The sequence below is a fragment of the Galendromus occidentalis genome, unplaced genomic scaffold (assembly GCF_000255335.2).
Source record: "Galendromus occidentalis unplaced genomic scaffold, Mocc_1.1 scf7180000076735, whole genome shotgun sequence".
Classification (NCBI taxonomy): Eukaryota; Metazoa; Arthropoda; class Arachnida; order Mesostigmata; family Phytoseiidae; genus Galendromus; species Galendromus occidentalis.
The window spans coordinates 49,856-66,135 of NW_003804724.1; the positions used below are offsets into that span (position 1 = coordinate 49,856).

At 52.2% G+C, this 16,280-nt stretch overlaps 1 protein-coding gene across 1 annotated transcript; it reads right to left on the bottom strand.

Moving 5' to 3' along the window:
* Nucleotides 1-11,651: 11,651 nt before the first annotated feature.
* Nucleotides 11,652-12,859, bottom strand: LOC100898592 (uncharacterized). Its single transcript, XM_003740109.1, has 3 exons — nt 12,665-12,859; nt 12,279-12,510; nt 11,652-12,154 (listed from the first exon to the last, which is right to left on the bottom strand). The coding sequence occupies exons 1-3, from the start codon at nt 12,703-12,705 to the stop codon at nt 12,026-12,028; spliced, it is 402 nt and encodes a 133-aa protein (XP_003740157.1). The 5' UTR covers nt 12,706-12,859; the 3' UTR covers nt 11,652-12,025.
* Between the last annotated feature and the right edge of the window lie 3,421 nt (nt 12,860-16,280).

Consider the following 16,280-nt stretch of genomic DNA (forward strand, 5'->3'; position numbering starts at 1 on the left):
GCAAAGACCCACTAGGATGGAATCTGCCTCCGTCTGGTTCTTAGAAGATGTTGTTTCCACAAGTGAGAGGCTCCGCGGAATCGCGCGGTCCGGGGGAACCAGAAATCCCCAGACCTGACCCCTACCGGAGCGCTCCTCTGGTATCTCTGGGAATTCGCTCCGGAAAATTCCTCTCTTCGTTATCGTTCTCATCGCGCTGATATGCAATATGGCTGGGGGCGGGATGGGAGATCATCCCGAGGGAGATTCTCTGCGATGTATTATTACCGCGGAGCTGTATGCAGCTGATCGATCGCCGCATATTTCGAACACACTCACTTGAAGTCCATTATCACTTATTGAATCAGACTCGATGGTCAGGAAACTCCTTTCAGGTTGACGTTCACTGCTCTGCTTGCGTCCCGGAGCAGAGATCGGAAAAGACTCTGAGCCTCACGGAGGAGCGATAAATCATACAAAAGACATTTTTGGAAAGGCTGCCGGAGGGTTCGACCTGACCGGCCAGGTAAGCCCAGGGACGCGGAGTCTAAGCTGAGAGAGGGGCAACGGGGAAATTCTGATAGGATTGCCCCTGGGGCGGGAATCAAGACGGCACCGCTGATGGGGCGCATGGAAGCGAAGAGGGGGAAAGAAGGCTCGTGCGTGGGCCCTACTCCCCGGGAAAAGAAAGCGGTCACGCTCTACGAGAAGGGAATGAGTTCAGGAACGGCATGAAATCGCCGAACGGGGCGAAGCGCAGAAGTATCGGAGCTACGGAGAGTCGAAATCCTCTATCGAAGATGAATGCGCTCTGAACTTCGAAGTGTAACTAAGTGGGAAGAGAATGATGGGATTTAGGAGAAACTCCAGGAGCCGTACAGGGAAAAAAGTTCAAGGGAATGGGGCGCAGCCGAGAAGAGGCTTCACGGGGCCTGAGGCATCGGGGATCGGAAATTTCCTCCGAGGAAGGAAAGGGAGAATCGTCGCAGAGCGCAACTTTATCGGAGCCTACGGTCGAACATGAGCCTGTTGGTCACGTTGGACGGTCGGGAACACTATTCCTTTGCTTATCGTTTATTCGCACTTGATCGGCTCTGGTGAACGAAAGGCCGTCGTAAATCATGACGATACGGGGAACAAGGCCACCACACGGATGTCCGCAGCGTTTCTTCGTTCTCCGCGCATTGCAGGGAGCTTCGCTTTTCCCTGCCCCTCGCTGGTCTTCTCTCCAGACGTATGAGATATGGTTGCGATGTGGAAGCAGTAGAGGATTTCATACCCGGAGCGTCAAGCGATGCTATTTAGCATGTCGGAGGCTCTGAGCGCGAATCGAGGAATTCCGAAACTTTCGAATAAATCATCCGAAGGAGATGCTTCTCGAGTCGTACTCGGTCTGACCACAGATTGGGATAGATTTCATGAACTTTCGATATTCGACTCTTGCCTCACCCGCGTGCTTTGGAACGCTGATTCTCTTCCTTGTCGCTCCCCGTCTCTATCTCCCTGTCTTTTTTCGCTCTTTGACCCATTCTTTTCTGTCAGAGGCACATGCATATGCAACGAAGCGTCGTCTGAATGGCTGACTTCTCGCATTGGATGTTATTCCGCATCGCGGGCTCGGCGGCGGAGTCTCGAGCTCCCATCCATATCCGAAAAGTATTCCGAGAATTCCATTGTGCGCACGCGGCAGCTGCCGCCGCCGCAGTTGTAGTATAATATCAGGACCCCGATCCGAGTAATGGACAGTTCTCCTTCATCTCTCTATACGAGGGAAGGAAGCTTCTGGAAGCGGCAGACATCTTCGTTTCGCCTATTTCCTCTGGGTGTATTCAGAGTCAGACGGAGGGCTCGCTGACGAAGTTCTCCTATCGCAGAACTCGAATTCGACAAGCGGCTCATTCAGCGTCCGCGCCGTTTGCTCGGGAAATTGATCCGTCGGAGCCCGTCTCCTTCGCTTTGAATTCCTTATATCTCATCGATTTACTTGATCGTATCCTGGGTCCGGTGGCGACAATCGTCGACAAAGTCGACGAATCGAATAGAGACACCTCGGCCGAACAATGCGAGTAACGCTTTCGACGATCCGCTGGCTCGGGAATAAGGCATCGAATGCTTCAAACGGTCGTATTCAGAGCGACCCTATACGTATGGGGGCCGCAAGTCTCTCTCTCTGCGTCTCTATGGCGGCACGGTTCAAGATGCTCATGACAATGGAACGGGATGGCCGCGGGCAACGCCGGCCGTCAACGACGGAGTTTCCAGGAAAGCTACATCTCAACTCTCATCTGATCGATCAAAGCTTTCAGAGCGAGTCGACATGAGGCACTAGCACGCGTCAACAGATATTGCACACCGGCTGACAACATCGTCGAACCTGTGTTCTCTCTGGAATCCCCTGTTCGCGGGTCGAGGAACACGCTCGGAAGGAGTCGTCCGAACTCGTAAACAACTGGATAAGCTTCACCGCCGCGATCGATTCCGGACGCTCGTCGTTGAGGATTATTCCCCGGAAGCTTGCGCGGATTGCAGGCTCCGGCCATTCAATTCCGTCACAGATGCGAGCCCCAAGAGAAGCTCTGCGCTCATAGCGCGACTTCCAGCACCGAACTCTCTTGATGCGGATCCCTTACGCGAGATATTCTACTCTCGCTTCAACGTCCGCGGAAAATGTCGGCCACTGCATAGATAAACACTGGAGTCGACCGCGAGCACACAGTGGCATCTGGATTTTCTCGAATTCCCGGAAGACCGTGACCCTTGGCCCCCAGAACCTCTTTGGAGTTCCGGTACCGTACCCTTGCTGAAGGGTCCGCGAGATACCCATGCCCCGAAGAGAGCATGATTAAATCGCTGAAATCGATCGTGGGCGTCAACTCTAGACTGGACCTTCTTGGAATCTCCGAGGCCACTCGACGGAATCGTATCAGCTGGAGGCTCAGGCGACGATCTCTATTCTGGACTCCACGGAGTCGCTTCGCAGAACGAGGTTCATATACATTGCGGCGATTCAAATCCGAGCTGCGTATGCTGAGTCGGCGAAAAATGCTCGGAACCCTGGAACGCCCGATCCCGCTTACAGTCGCAGGTAGATATGTATGTGTTGATGTCTTCGTATTGCCGGATATCCTTAGAGGATGGCGGCAAGACGCTCTGCCGCATTCAGAGCCCACGTCAGGGCTTGATAGAAAACGATATCTGAGTCGTACAAGAACAACGGTGCCCATATACCGCTATTTTCGTACACGAACACAGGGCACATCGATATAGGATGTGGCAGCTCGCTCCCGGCACGCCAGAATCGACGATCAGCCGATCGGTATGACTTGATGATGAAATCGGAAGGAAAAGTCGCTCCCAGAAAGTTACGGACAGAGAAGCTGAGCGTTACCGGGAACCTCTTGATGAGCCCTCCGGAGTTCTTCTCTTCGCTGACGGCTGTACACTCTCAGATGCGGAGTATGCGAAACATTATCAACTTTACTCTGCAGGAGCCCACCTGTATTTCATCGAGGGTCTCTCCCTCCACAGACGTTTACGGAGAATACGTCGAGGCGCATTTGCCGTCTCGGGCGCTCTCCGAGACAAGCATCCAGCAATCTACGGGAAATAGGAACATCCAGCTTGAGCCGCCGAAAGAGCGACGCGACGGAATTGACCCAATCATTATTATCATTGTTATTCATTATCATTATTTTTTCAGCGTGATTTTGACCTGAGACTCGAGTGCTCTCCAGAGACTCGTGTACGGCCCTGCTGATCGTAACGAAGATTCAGGATTGACTCTCGCGCAGAACTGAGAAGCTGATGAGATATGTTTTTCTCTTCGTCCGAACGTCATCAGTCATCATCGTTCGATACCCATGAAAGGGTTCGAAAAGAGCATCGGACATTGATCATTGACCATACGACTGAAAGACTGCTTACCGGCGTGATGAAGCTCATGCTCGTGCCCGAAGCGCTCAAGAAAGATCATTGCACCCTTTCGGGACTCGAATATCCTCGATATTTGTTCCTCAAGAAGATCTATACAGCGAATCACAGCTCGTCAGTCATGAAGATCGGCGCGAAGTCAAGGTCGTTGAAGATCGACGCGATGTCAAGGTCGTTGAACGACACCGTGATCTCGGAAGGCAGATGACCCAGAAGGATCTTGGACCACGCATCAGCAGGGAGTAGATCTTCCTTGTGCATACGCAGTCCCGCAGTTCGTGTACTTCCGTGCCTCTGTGCTGCACGGAATAGAATCCCGGGCGACATCGTGATACACCTAATCACGATGACGATCACGATGCACCGTATCGATTTGGTCAACATCGCCGCCGTGTGTTGGACTATCTATTACGGTGAGCGACCCCTCGAGACCACCGATTACCGATTCTCTCGTGGAACGATGCCGAGGATGAGTATCCCGAAGGATTGCTCCTACTACCGGGGTTCCGGCTTCGGAAACGCCTCCCTTGATATTTTTGATCAAGCAGAACCTGTAATCTTCATCGGCTTACCCGGAGCGAGTCGACGGCGCCCTCACCCTTCTGCGTTCACCGATCTTAGAAACCTGAGGATGCATATCGCTCCGCGGGGCCTCCGACCCGCCGCCACTGAGGAAGGATGCATTCTGGTTCCGAGAGCACGCTAATCAACGAAGCTTTCTGTCTCTCGCCAGGATTGCTGTCTTGAAGTTCTATCCGAGATCGATCAGAAGCATGAAGAACCGTGCGGAAGCGGGTTTCTTCAGGTTTGCTGGATCCCATGGCTGTCCGGGCTCCGAAGGAATTATTGAACGCTCATCATCGAAGTTCCAGAACGATCACCCCATAATCAGTGGTTGTGATCACGAGAAACTCCGATAGACCCCCAGTCCTGGAGTATCACGCGACTAATTCCACGTATTCAGGGAATGTAAAGGTTTGTCTCCCTCTCCTTTTGCGGGAATTCCATGCAGACTCCTGCGCAGCTGGAGAAATCCGCGAGATTCTCTCGGGAGATGATGACATTGTTTGTAAGTGGCACGGGGGATCCCCGTTCAGCCTACACGGATTCTCTGTGAGAAGGTTTTTCAGGCGGAGTGAGGTACCCGGAAAATTGAGAAAGATCAACTATGTACAATTCGAATTCCCTGGAAGGCTCATGAGTAGGGCTAGGCGTTTGTGGCGGACTTTTTCCGGGAATATCGCGGACCTGTGGCGGATCTCCCCACCAAAAATCGTGGACTTATGGCGGATGCTTTGTCGACGAATCGCGCTAACTCGGAAAAAGACAAGGGCAGCTTCATGGCTCCGAACAATCAAAACGAAAGCTCATGCTTATGTTTGTCTGCTGTCGTCAATTACCTTGTGCTACCTAGGAGGCTTGAAGCTAGGACCAGAACTCACATTTCGTCACTGTTATGATTAAGCATATCGTACATGCTGAGATTCTTACTTTTTATACAACGTCTATCATCTCGAAGAACAGTCGCGCATTTCCTGAAAGATCTCTCAGCCGAAACACTGTTGCCGGGTACACTCAGACAAGTCAGAGCGATCTTCGCCAATTCGGGAAACGAGCCGTCGCAATTATCCACAAAACTATCGGATGAGACGAAGCCTCGAGTTTTCTCTTGGCCGACAAGTATAGTCGGAGTTCAGCCTTCCCCGGATCGTTTTCCTCGAACCACAGTATATTTTCGACGACGTAGCCGGCTTCGATCTCGATTGATTTCAACTTCGCGGGGTCGAATACGCGACAGGCGCGGAAGAAGTCCGAGGCGGATAAGGATATCTCGCCATCGATGGTCCCCTTGAAAGCTATCGAACGGGATGCGGGGTCTGTCACGGGAGGAGTCAAACTGACCATGTTTAACCCGTGGAAAAAACTCCGAAATTCGCGGAAGGTGGGCATTCCGGCCGAAAATCGCGGATTTCATGGCGGATGTGGCGGCCGCCACAAACGCCAAGCCCTACTCATGGGAATTACCATGGGAGTGCGCAGGAAGACTCAAGATGGAATGCCTGGACCGGCAAGAATGAGATCTGTTCCTGGATCGAGGTCAACAAATAGCGTCTGCTTCGTGTATTCTCGTGGGTGATCTGTGTGATCATTGACCTACAATTATCCGATATCGTGCTCTGTAGAACTCGCCGTAGACTACTGCCGGCATCAGAGAAAATCCTTCCGCAGGTCCTCGCTGGAGAGAATACAGGATTACGACTGCGACAACGAGCTTGCAGTCTTGCGAGAAAACAGGCGAGCACATGCGGACGCCGAGCCGGTCAGGGGGCAGGCAAAGCCGTCGGCGTCGCCCTGCCATCTCGGAGACATAGTGTCGCCGAGGGCGAAGCGTTCGTTCCCGCGAGTTCGGTGACATATAGCCGATTAGTCCTCTTCGGGTGTCGAATCAATGTACGCGCTCACTCCACGCGCTCTGCTCCGTGGAATGTTTGCCCTGGATTCCTGCATTCTCCGGAACATGCCGACAGGGAAAAGGAAAAAAAAGGAACTCTCCTCCTCGGATTCACAGCTTCTTCTGTGGCCGAGTTGGGTGGACGATCCCGCTGCGAGAAACTCGGTCGGAGGGTTGAGCTTGTCGTGGGAGAGCCCAGTTCTGCCACCGCATTCTAAATTTAGCGATCAAGGATGCTCGATTCCAGCGATAATGGGCAATCGTTCGGGAGCCCGAGCGTGACAGTTCTGTAGTCGGGAGGATCCTCATGTGGTCTTCTATGAATGGTTCATCATTGTTTCCAGGAGTTCGTCCCGTTGCGAACTATGCAGGTCTTTGGCGGGATTTCTGGATGCCGAGCTCCGCCTATCAATGAACCTTGCTTTGCCCACGCTTCGCGCGATGCGCTGGACTTATGATTTCCGCTTGCTGCGTCCGCTCGCGGCGACCGCGTCGCTTGCCGGACAGGCGCGCCGAATCTCCATGGGACACAAGTGAGCGAGGGCCTGTGCTGAAGGAGTCACCTTTATGCAGAAACTCGCTCTGTCGGTCTTCCCTGTGGCATGCCAGAGCCAGGGTTGATGGCGTTCGGAGCAGGCACTGAAATCTGCGCCTCTTTCGACTCGAAGAAAGCGTCGCTCTCTCGCCTCGATACCTCTATTTTCACCTAAAGCGATGAACCAATCATTTCAGCTCGGTTGTCTAGCTCGTGCGTAACACTGTACGGGAACACGGTTCGGGTTCTCTGCTGTCCGAGGCGTGCTGTGGGTCATATCAGTATGTGATCGTCTCGCTGTCCTGCAGTCGAAGTCCTCGATTACTTCTCCGGAATCGATTCCTGTAGCGATTCAGTTGTCGATCGATGAGACAGCTCGGCTGCTCGAGTGGCGGAGTCTGATCTTAGTCACACTCTGAGAATGTTTTGATAAGCTGGAGTTTAGTAAATGAGCGCTTGTGGCTGGGGATCGTCGACCCCCGTCTCAGCATGATTGTTATACGTGAGCAGTTCTGAAGTCGTTTGAGCTTCACATTGAAGTGGATGAGCTCAACGCCGACGACGGGAACGAAATAGGACAATCTGCTCCTTCCCATCAAGGGCAGTTAGCGGTCCGAATCATCAGCCGGGCAAATCACGAGGCTCCTGGAATGCGTGCCCTGACGCAAACGTCGGTATACCTCAGATAAATCGTTTAATTCCTACGAGGTGTCGCCCCGGAACGTTCATGGAAAGCGCACACGAGGAACGAAACTCTGAGACTTCGAGGGGCTTCCGAACCTTCGGGTTGCCACATTGAACCGTTCCTAGACTCTCGGAGACAAATCTGTAACATATGATCAGGTCACTTATTGACCTCAACATGATTCTCGTTACGGAGCTTCAGAGAGGGTCTGAAGTCTCTTGGAGTCCGTCGACTTAAATTCTCGTGTGAATCCCGGAATGGAGCTTTCCGGAGCTCCGCGGGAAAAGTAGAAGGTCCTCTCGTCGAGCCTCGCTGCATAAGGATTTTACAAGATCATGTGGATTCAACAAGAGTCCAATGATGGATATAGTTGTACGAACATACAGTTCAGAGTCAGTTTACCCACATCAGTCTTGCCCGAAGCGGACCCTACCTCCATAGCCGCAACGCTTGGTCATTCACTCGGCTTTCCTCATTCCCCTTCTGGAGGCCTCCCGGGACAGCTGTCGCCCTCTGGCGGACCACTTCGAAGCTTTTTTAGCTCGAGAGTCACCGCTCGGCTACGACGAGAACACTCTCACGTCTCAGTTCCACAAGTTCTGTTTCTTCCCCATGCTCTACCGGCCGCTTTTTGGCTGGAACAGTTCTCCAGCCTAAGCGCGCGAACAGAGCGGATACAGGAGAATATTTTGATGGGCGCAATGAGAGCTCCAGAACTCATAGATAGTCATGCAGCGCGAGTGTAAGCCTGTGAAGCCTCCTCTCGAAGCAAAAGAAGTCAGGTTCAAGACCGAGGGCGTATGAAATTCGCGATCCCTCGATAGCCAACGCGCGGCTCATCCTTCAGGTCGCAGGTTCTCCGCTGAAGAGCAGCGGGAATTCCGCTCCCCTCTCACTCAGGCAAACGCCGGAGTTTGAGACGAGAGTTTGGAGCACGGTGCGAGGCGCCGAATTAGACTAGTCACTGCAAGGGAATATGTGGAACGACACGCGGTTCGATGATAAGGCTTTATCCGGAACGGAGCGACGCTCAGAAACCAGAGGGGTCTCAATCCGAGACTGTCAGGCACAACCAAAAAACACCGGTCGGCTCATGAAAAGACTGAATACGATCCATTCCGATGCCTCTCCTGGCTTCTCGGGTCTTCCCCAAGACCGAAGCTCGAGGTCACGAGCCCCAAGGCGGGAAAACGGGCGAAACGTCTGGGACGGAGTGCTGAAGGGAGCTTGCTCCCCTGGGCCCTCTCAAGCCGACGGGAGGATTGATCGGAGACGATCGTTGAATTCGCATCTATCACGAAGGTGATCGTGGATGATTGAGCGTCTAGCTATAATCATAATTAATCAATCCCTTAATATACTATCGGAATCTGCTCGAATGACGATGGTTCAAGAAGAGATGCGCCGATATTTATCCCTACGACATTGAATAATGAGCTTATTCTAAATTCTCAGACTCATTCTTCGCCCGGAATACACGTGGATCTGTTGGAATCAAGGGCTTGGAGTTTATGAAGATAGAAGTCCCGAATATCAGGGATGGAGCTCTCCAGAGTCAGATAGTGAGCTTCCTGGTGGGACGTCAACGGATCACTTGACGGAAAAACCGGAGGGCATCAAGGAGTTTTCCCCGAGCAATCGGAAGAGGAAAAACATATGAATTGTGTGTGTGCTCTACCTCTGAGTGATTCTAATCGCATCCTTCATCTTCAGTCTTTCCCAATCATTACGAGGTTCCCCCGAGCAATTTATAGATTCGGAATCAGATCGCCGTGCGAGCGAGGAATCAGATCAGTAGTCTACATCTCGCCGACTCAAGTACCTGGAAGTTCCATATCTAAGGTTAGTCAGGTCCTTGATGCCGCTCAGAAACCTGGGGAAAATTACAGGGTGCACTTACACGAAGAGCATCAATCTCAGAGCATACTCGATATACAAGCTGAGCTGAGCGACGCGGTTCATCACATTATCGAATTCCTCGGAGAAAACGAATACTCGAGGGACTCCAGGTGACAAGTCCGAACTTCCTTCCGATTCTTGAGCATTCTTGGCTTTCCCGAGGGATAGTCCCACAGCTTTGTCCTTAGCTGTCGCCTTTTTTTGTCTCAGCTTGGGCCGAAGCTTGGTAGTTGGCGAGGGAGCATCTTGTTTACCGGATGTTTTGAAATCTCGCGCTACAGGTGTGCGAGACCTCTTGGCTCGCCGTCGAGCCGGTCGATCCGATCTCGTCGGGGATGATTGGGGCTCGCAAGCTCGCGGGAGGTGAATCGGCGGTTCACTCCCGTGCCCCGAAGCCGAACTCGATCCCTCGGGTTCCGAGCGAGACTTCCGGATTCTGGATTTCCGTCTCGACAATTTTGTTCTGGGCATCGTTGTCCATGGGTTTCGATGAAGTGTAGGACATCGGAGATCAGGATTTGAATTCGAAGGTACTGGGAGTGCGGGCCCTACTCACATGGAGTCAACGCGTCAGCAGGATGCTTCGAACTCGAAATGGATCAGGATGAATTGTATGACTAGGCCTCGAGTTCCCCGGGGATCAGAATAGTCTCAAGTCTCATTCAGCAGCGAGATGCTTCCGTGCACTGCGCTGCATCTCTGTCGTCTCCTATTACGCCAAATGCATTGTTTACTCCTCTTTGAGTCTGGACTCACACGCCGATGTTTCACGCGAGCTTCCTTCGGGTGGGTTTTCGTTTCCACCGCGTCCTTCATCGCCAGTAGATCAACGATTCCCGACTTTTTTCGTCCCGCGAACCCCCGACGGGGCTCAGAGAAGTCCGCCGAACGCCTGTGCACCATCGCCTTGCGGAAGCCCAGGGGAAGCCTCGCCGAACCCGCGGTGACAACCGCTGCTGCGGAAGACGAAGGTCTGTGTCAGATATTCAAAAGGTACCGCCACCGAATTGTGTAAATAAATGCCTGTCTGGAAGCAGGAAATTGCGTCTCGTCCTAGAAAGAATCGTGGAGCCCCCCTTGATCTGGCTTTCCGGTGGTGCCACCTGGGTACGGAGCTTCGAGTCCGACCACGAAGTTCGGGCACTCGGACCCAGCTCTCAGCAAGGGGGTATTCTGCTCGTGAAGGATCATCAAGCATCGACTGGTGTATTAAGCATGCGTCCTCGTAGAGTATCAGCGAAATCGTGAGAACCACATACTTCCGCTAAGTGTACACCTCCCATGATCCAGGCGCCTTCCATGAAGAATATCGGGAAGGAGCCTTCGCTTCTCGAGCTTCGTTTCTCGAGCTTCGTTTCAACATCTTTCTGCCTCCACAGGTATGAGATCGAGTCGGTGAGGCTCGAAAAACTCCTCGAAGATATATCCGTCATGATGCCCAGGTATGGGCCTGGAAGTGGCGCGTCTTCATCTTGACTCCGGATGACCATCGGTTGCCCCCCAAGAATTTGATCCGAGATCTGCTTCTGACGCTTTTCATGGTCAAAGGCGGGCGTTGTGATGACGAATCAGGACAAGCATCGCGATATCATAGCGCGACTGATCTGCCGTGCTTAGGGACATTGAGTACATTGACGGTGGGCGCTCGCTGTTCGTCCGTCGCCTTGCTCACGGGCGCCTCTCTCTGGGGTCTGTGTGGAGCATCCGCTCGTTCCGCCATTTATCCTCGCGGTCATCCTGAACGTGTAATTCAGCTTACGGGAAACGATGTCGCGACTCCCTTTCCCTGTGTATTCTACAGGGATATGGTACATACATCTGGATTATGGACAGCATCTCACGAATACTCTCTTAAGCTCAAATCCTATTGGGAAGTCAGTCCGAACAGCTAACGCGGGGCCCATTCGGCCCTGGAGAAGCCTCCGCTAAAAAACCCGACAGTTATCATATGGGCATCAAGGGGAAGTCAGCCGGTTGATCTCATTTGGGAAAGCATTGAGAGGGCAGGACTAGAGACCTTATCCGAGGAAAGACGGGCAATGCCGCGCGACATTACTCGGGACGGGAGAATTCCGAGGAATGTATCGCGGTCGCCAGCGGAAATTCAACGGTCGAGGGGGGTCCCATGTTGATTCGGAAGGTTTTGCGCGGAAGACTCATATCATTTTGGATTACACAAACTTTATTTCGATCTACTTCTTTTCTTCCCCAAATTTTGATCTACTCGTTTCAAGACGAATGACTCTATACAGTCGTGTCTATTAATTGTAACTACTACATACATATTGTAGGTCTAATCTGTGTTGCAATCGGACGATCAAGAATTGATCGGAACCGAACAACTCCAAAGCGAATCTCCGCAGCAATGCTTCGATCGAAGGTGAAGGGAGCTCCGCCAGGTCACCGTCGCAACATCCTTGAATTTCTAAGAACTTTATTTCTCCTATTTTCTAATTAAAAAATCTAGGAATAATTCGATAACCTAAACTGATTTTCACTCAATAGTTCCGACGCCATCCACACAAGTCTCTTCTTCTGGCATGTTTTACACCGAATCGATGGCACTGTCCTCCCGTCTGCTCGGAAGCCACGACCCGGCATGACAGTATCGCGCACGCTTCGGGTAAATACCGTCTCGGGCATCATAATTTTCTCTATTCGGTTGTTCGATCTCCTGTAGAATAAAATTAGTTTTTCGGTTGAAACATCGAACCTATTCGAGCTCTAGAGGTCGATCTCCTAATGGTACGTTGGCTTCGAGGCTGTTGCGGACGTCATTGATCGAGTGAAGGCAATACCTTGATTGTGTGGAGATCTTTGGCTAACCAATAGAACCGCAGCCTGCGATGTTCGAGATCACATCTCACTGCTGCGAAATCATTACTGAGCTCACGCTTTGGAGAAAGCCTGCGTGCTTCTTGCGATTCCCTGACATCTCTGACATTTTGGGTCGCAACGAAATCGAATCCCTCGAAGTGCATTTCTTCGGCGGTGAAAGTTCTCTCCTCCGTCACGTGTGCTTCCGGCGAACTGGAAAACATACGGGTCAGCGAATTTCGGTCGTATGAGTAGACCATCATTCAAAATGATTCGTTTTCCGCGAAGTCCCCGTCCATGCTCGCCTGCCGAGTCCTGGTCGGCTACGGAGACCAAGGAGACCTCCTTGAAAGGAAAGAAAGCTCACCTGTTGCACGAGGCACTGCTCAACGAGGCGCTGTCGGACATGTTGAAATCACTCAGAAGTCCGATTTTCTTTGAGATAACTAATTCCTTGTCCTAAAGTCGGCGTGGCCGGGATTTTCGATCCAACGGTCAAAGTTCTTCTGCTTTAGAGAACGTTTCGGGTGACGTGTGATCGGAAAATCAGCGCGGTAGTGCCGACGTCATACGTGCATAACAGATTGGAGACGCGATGAACGTGCGGGACATTTTATGTAATGAGAGAGTGAGAGCGACTTAGAGTGAGGAGAATGGGCGATGGACTTCGTTGCCCCGATGCAGAACTCATCCGAACTTCCGGCTATCTGAAGGATCTTAAGGCTCTGAGTTCTGATCAGCTATGACGCATCTCGCGATTCCTCGAAATCGGAGTTTAGAGCACTGGCTTTGCTAGGGACCTTCCTCAGCCCAACAGATCCTGGGAGCTCTCCGCTCTCCACTTTGGGATTATCATAATGTAATTGAGTCTCGGATCTTTCAATTCAACGCTCCCTTGAGCAGCCCGCAAAAGCAGCCGAAGGAAATCGTGGAGAATTATCTTTGGAACAGGCACTGTCCTCTTGCATCGTGAGCCCTTAGAATGAAAGTCAGATTAGCAGAGGAACCGCTTCCGAGGCGTGCTCGGCTTTGGAGGAACAAAACGGAGAGTTTAGTGGATCGGGAACGATGGTTTCGCTGCTGCTGAAGACATCGGCCTAACGGAGATGGCGCCGACAGCGAGACTCCCTCCTCTTCTTTCTCGGTCTCTCGCTTCATGTTCCTTTCATCAGAGCGCGACGTTCATTGCTGTTCTTTCCAGTGCGTCTTTTCCTTCCTGTTTTAATTAGGAATTAATATTAATGATATTGTTAGCCGCAACGGCGACCGCCAGCTCCCGCGAAGAAGTCTGTCGTTGAATTACATTTGCTCAAAGAAGCTCCGAGCACATTTTCAGCCCCTCTAAGACTGTGGCGCTCGCAGTTTCCCTCCGAGGATTTCCCCCACAGCTCGGTCATCACTCATCACTGTCGGCGTTTCAATGCTCGTCCGAGCCAGGGAACGATCGGGGATCAAGGCTCTTCCTCGGTTTCTCTTCTTCCTCAATAGCGTTTCTGATCGAAATTCTCCGAGTGCGAGAGGGGTAGGCTGGTCGGGGTAATTCTTAGCAGGGAATTAATACCGACCGAGTAGTGGTTATCGGGCAGTCGATACTCGGATCAGACATAATGAGCAAACTCTCATCAGCGGACTCGGCTTCTGCAACGGAGTCCCCGAAGAGCCGGTCGCTGATCCGCTGATCGACTTCTGATCAACTGCGCTGAAGAGTACGCCGAAAAGTGGACTTGGAGAGCCCTACTCGACGTATCATGAGCGCTGCCGAATTTCCGTGAACAGCCGAATCTTCCTGCGGAATGCGACGCCTGATAATCCGGGGTATAAAAATGGTCTCGACAGCAAGTTCAGTCAGGGTTCGTCTGATCTATCTCAAAGAGTTTCTGGGGCGATGACCTCTTCCTTGGGAATCATTGAGCTCGAAAAGATTGCGCATGGCACTACTCGAGTGTACTCTAGCTCGATCCTGAGGTAGCGATAACTATTGGCCTGGACCCGCAATATGCTCCAGATAGACAAACCTTATGCACTCATCCAGGATTCATCAAGAAGATTCCAATGTATTGGACAGCCGAGCGCTGGGATTGCATCCTCCATCAGGTATATATTTCCATACATCGGAGGAATTCCTCCTTTTTTGAGCCCGTAGACTGGCCTGCTCAAATCCTATCATAAAACTTCCTGTGCGGATATTCAGCTTGCGTAACTCGCGCATGGAGCTCAGAAAATCGCAGTCGACCCATCGTCCTCACCTCAGCGCCCTGGGTCTGAATGCGCTTTCGGTTCTAATACGTCAAACTAGCCGAACCGACTGTTTTGGACAATCAGTCCCGACCTTCCTTCCCATAATACTCAAAGCGACTCCCAACGACGGGAGCGAGCGAGTTCTGATAAATCGAGAAGGTTCTGAGTTTTACATCTCGATCTCGTAATCGGATTCCTCTTTCGCCAGCTCGTCCAACTCAGGATTTAGTTTGACTCGGCACGACGTTCTTCGGGAGAGCGGGCGCATGAGCGGCGGGAAACATCCACGAGCCCACTCTTTCACTACCCTCAATATAGTTTGTGCTGGGATTGAGAGGAATTTCCCGAGTAGTCTTAGCAGATAGAGTTTTTTTGTGCCCGGCGTTCCGACTGTGCTCCACGAAAGGATCCGATCGCGTCGCACCGGCTCGACCCCAGGAAAAAGTTAGGAGAAAATAATCCGGTCAAGTCAGAAAGCCTCAATGGGTTTTGACATTTTTTGTGCACATGGGTTTGAGCCCGCAGCGCGCGGCATCGACGACTCACGGAGAATGCAAGCCCAATTACCTAATCGGATTTTCACTTTTTCTCCCGAAAGCCCCACCCTTTCAGTTCGCTCATCATCATCTGTAGCCCAGCTTCTGATCGTGCGGATGACCTGGAACATACTTTCGGGTCGCAGAGGGAGATGGCACCGGCTGATGTCCCTGCGAGCTCCCAACATCCTAGAATACATTGGGTGTGCGTCCGTATAGAGACGATTCGGTTGCTTCGGAGCGACCTGTGATCATCCCTCGTCGAACGCGCATGGAGTCTAGAAGTCGGCATGGCACGTGGCCCTCGACTTACGCCGGATCTATTTGTTGTCGCGAGTCTGTTACGATATTAGGCCCAAGGCGTCCTACGGCTCGGCCCCTGACTGCATGGAAGCGTGTGCCGGCGTCGTCGTATACTGCGACACGTCCATGATATTAATACCTTAAAAGCTTTCACGACATCGTCGCATCAGTAAAAAATGCACCACAACAAGAGGCCTGCACATCCTCCGCCTATAGGACACTGGCGTTAATTATACAGAAGATGTTCACCGTGTAGAGATGTTTGGGCGGTGCGTAGGCTCGGCGACAGCTACCGCCGGCCGTTGTCGCTGTTGCTGCCCTAACCCGTTGCCTTCATTGGCAACTCCACTGGACCGGGTCCCTCCTCGGGCGGCAGGTGGAGCATCAAAGTGGAGCAACCACTTGTTTGCGTTCAGCTGAGCGAAGCACGAGCGCGACATCCGGCGAGCTCGCTCGCAGGCTACAAGGAGGTTCAGAAAGACGTCCGTCCCCATTATCGACTTCGAGACGGGATTTCCACCCTGTACGAATCATAGGCCCAATCTTGGAGCGCGCTTAGAGCCCTGTCGATGAGCATCGGATGGGAACGATGATCGAACGGGGAGCGAACTTTGGTTTGGGAAAGATTCAGATTAGCGCGGAGACTCAACTCGTCATCGTCCTGACTGGATCAGTGCTGCGTGGCGGTTCGATCGAGCCAGCCAGGCGGTGGGTGAATGGGTAAATCATTTGACGTTCAGAGGATTTCTAATGCATTCGACGTGCATTATTGAAAACCATCCTTTATAGGAATCACTCCGGAGACGGAGCTCATGAGCGGCCGCCGCGCGTGGGGTTTCTTGCACTGAGATTTGTTGAAGGGCATTTGAGGACTTCCCGTCGCAAGCGCTCCGGATCCTCTGACGA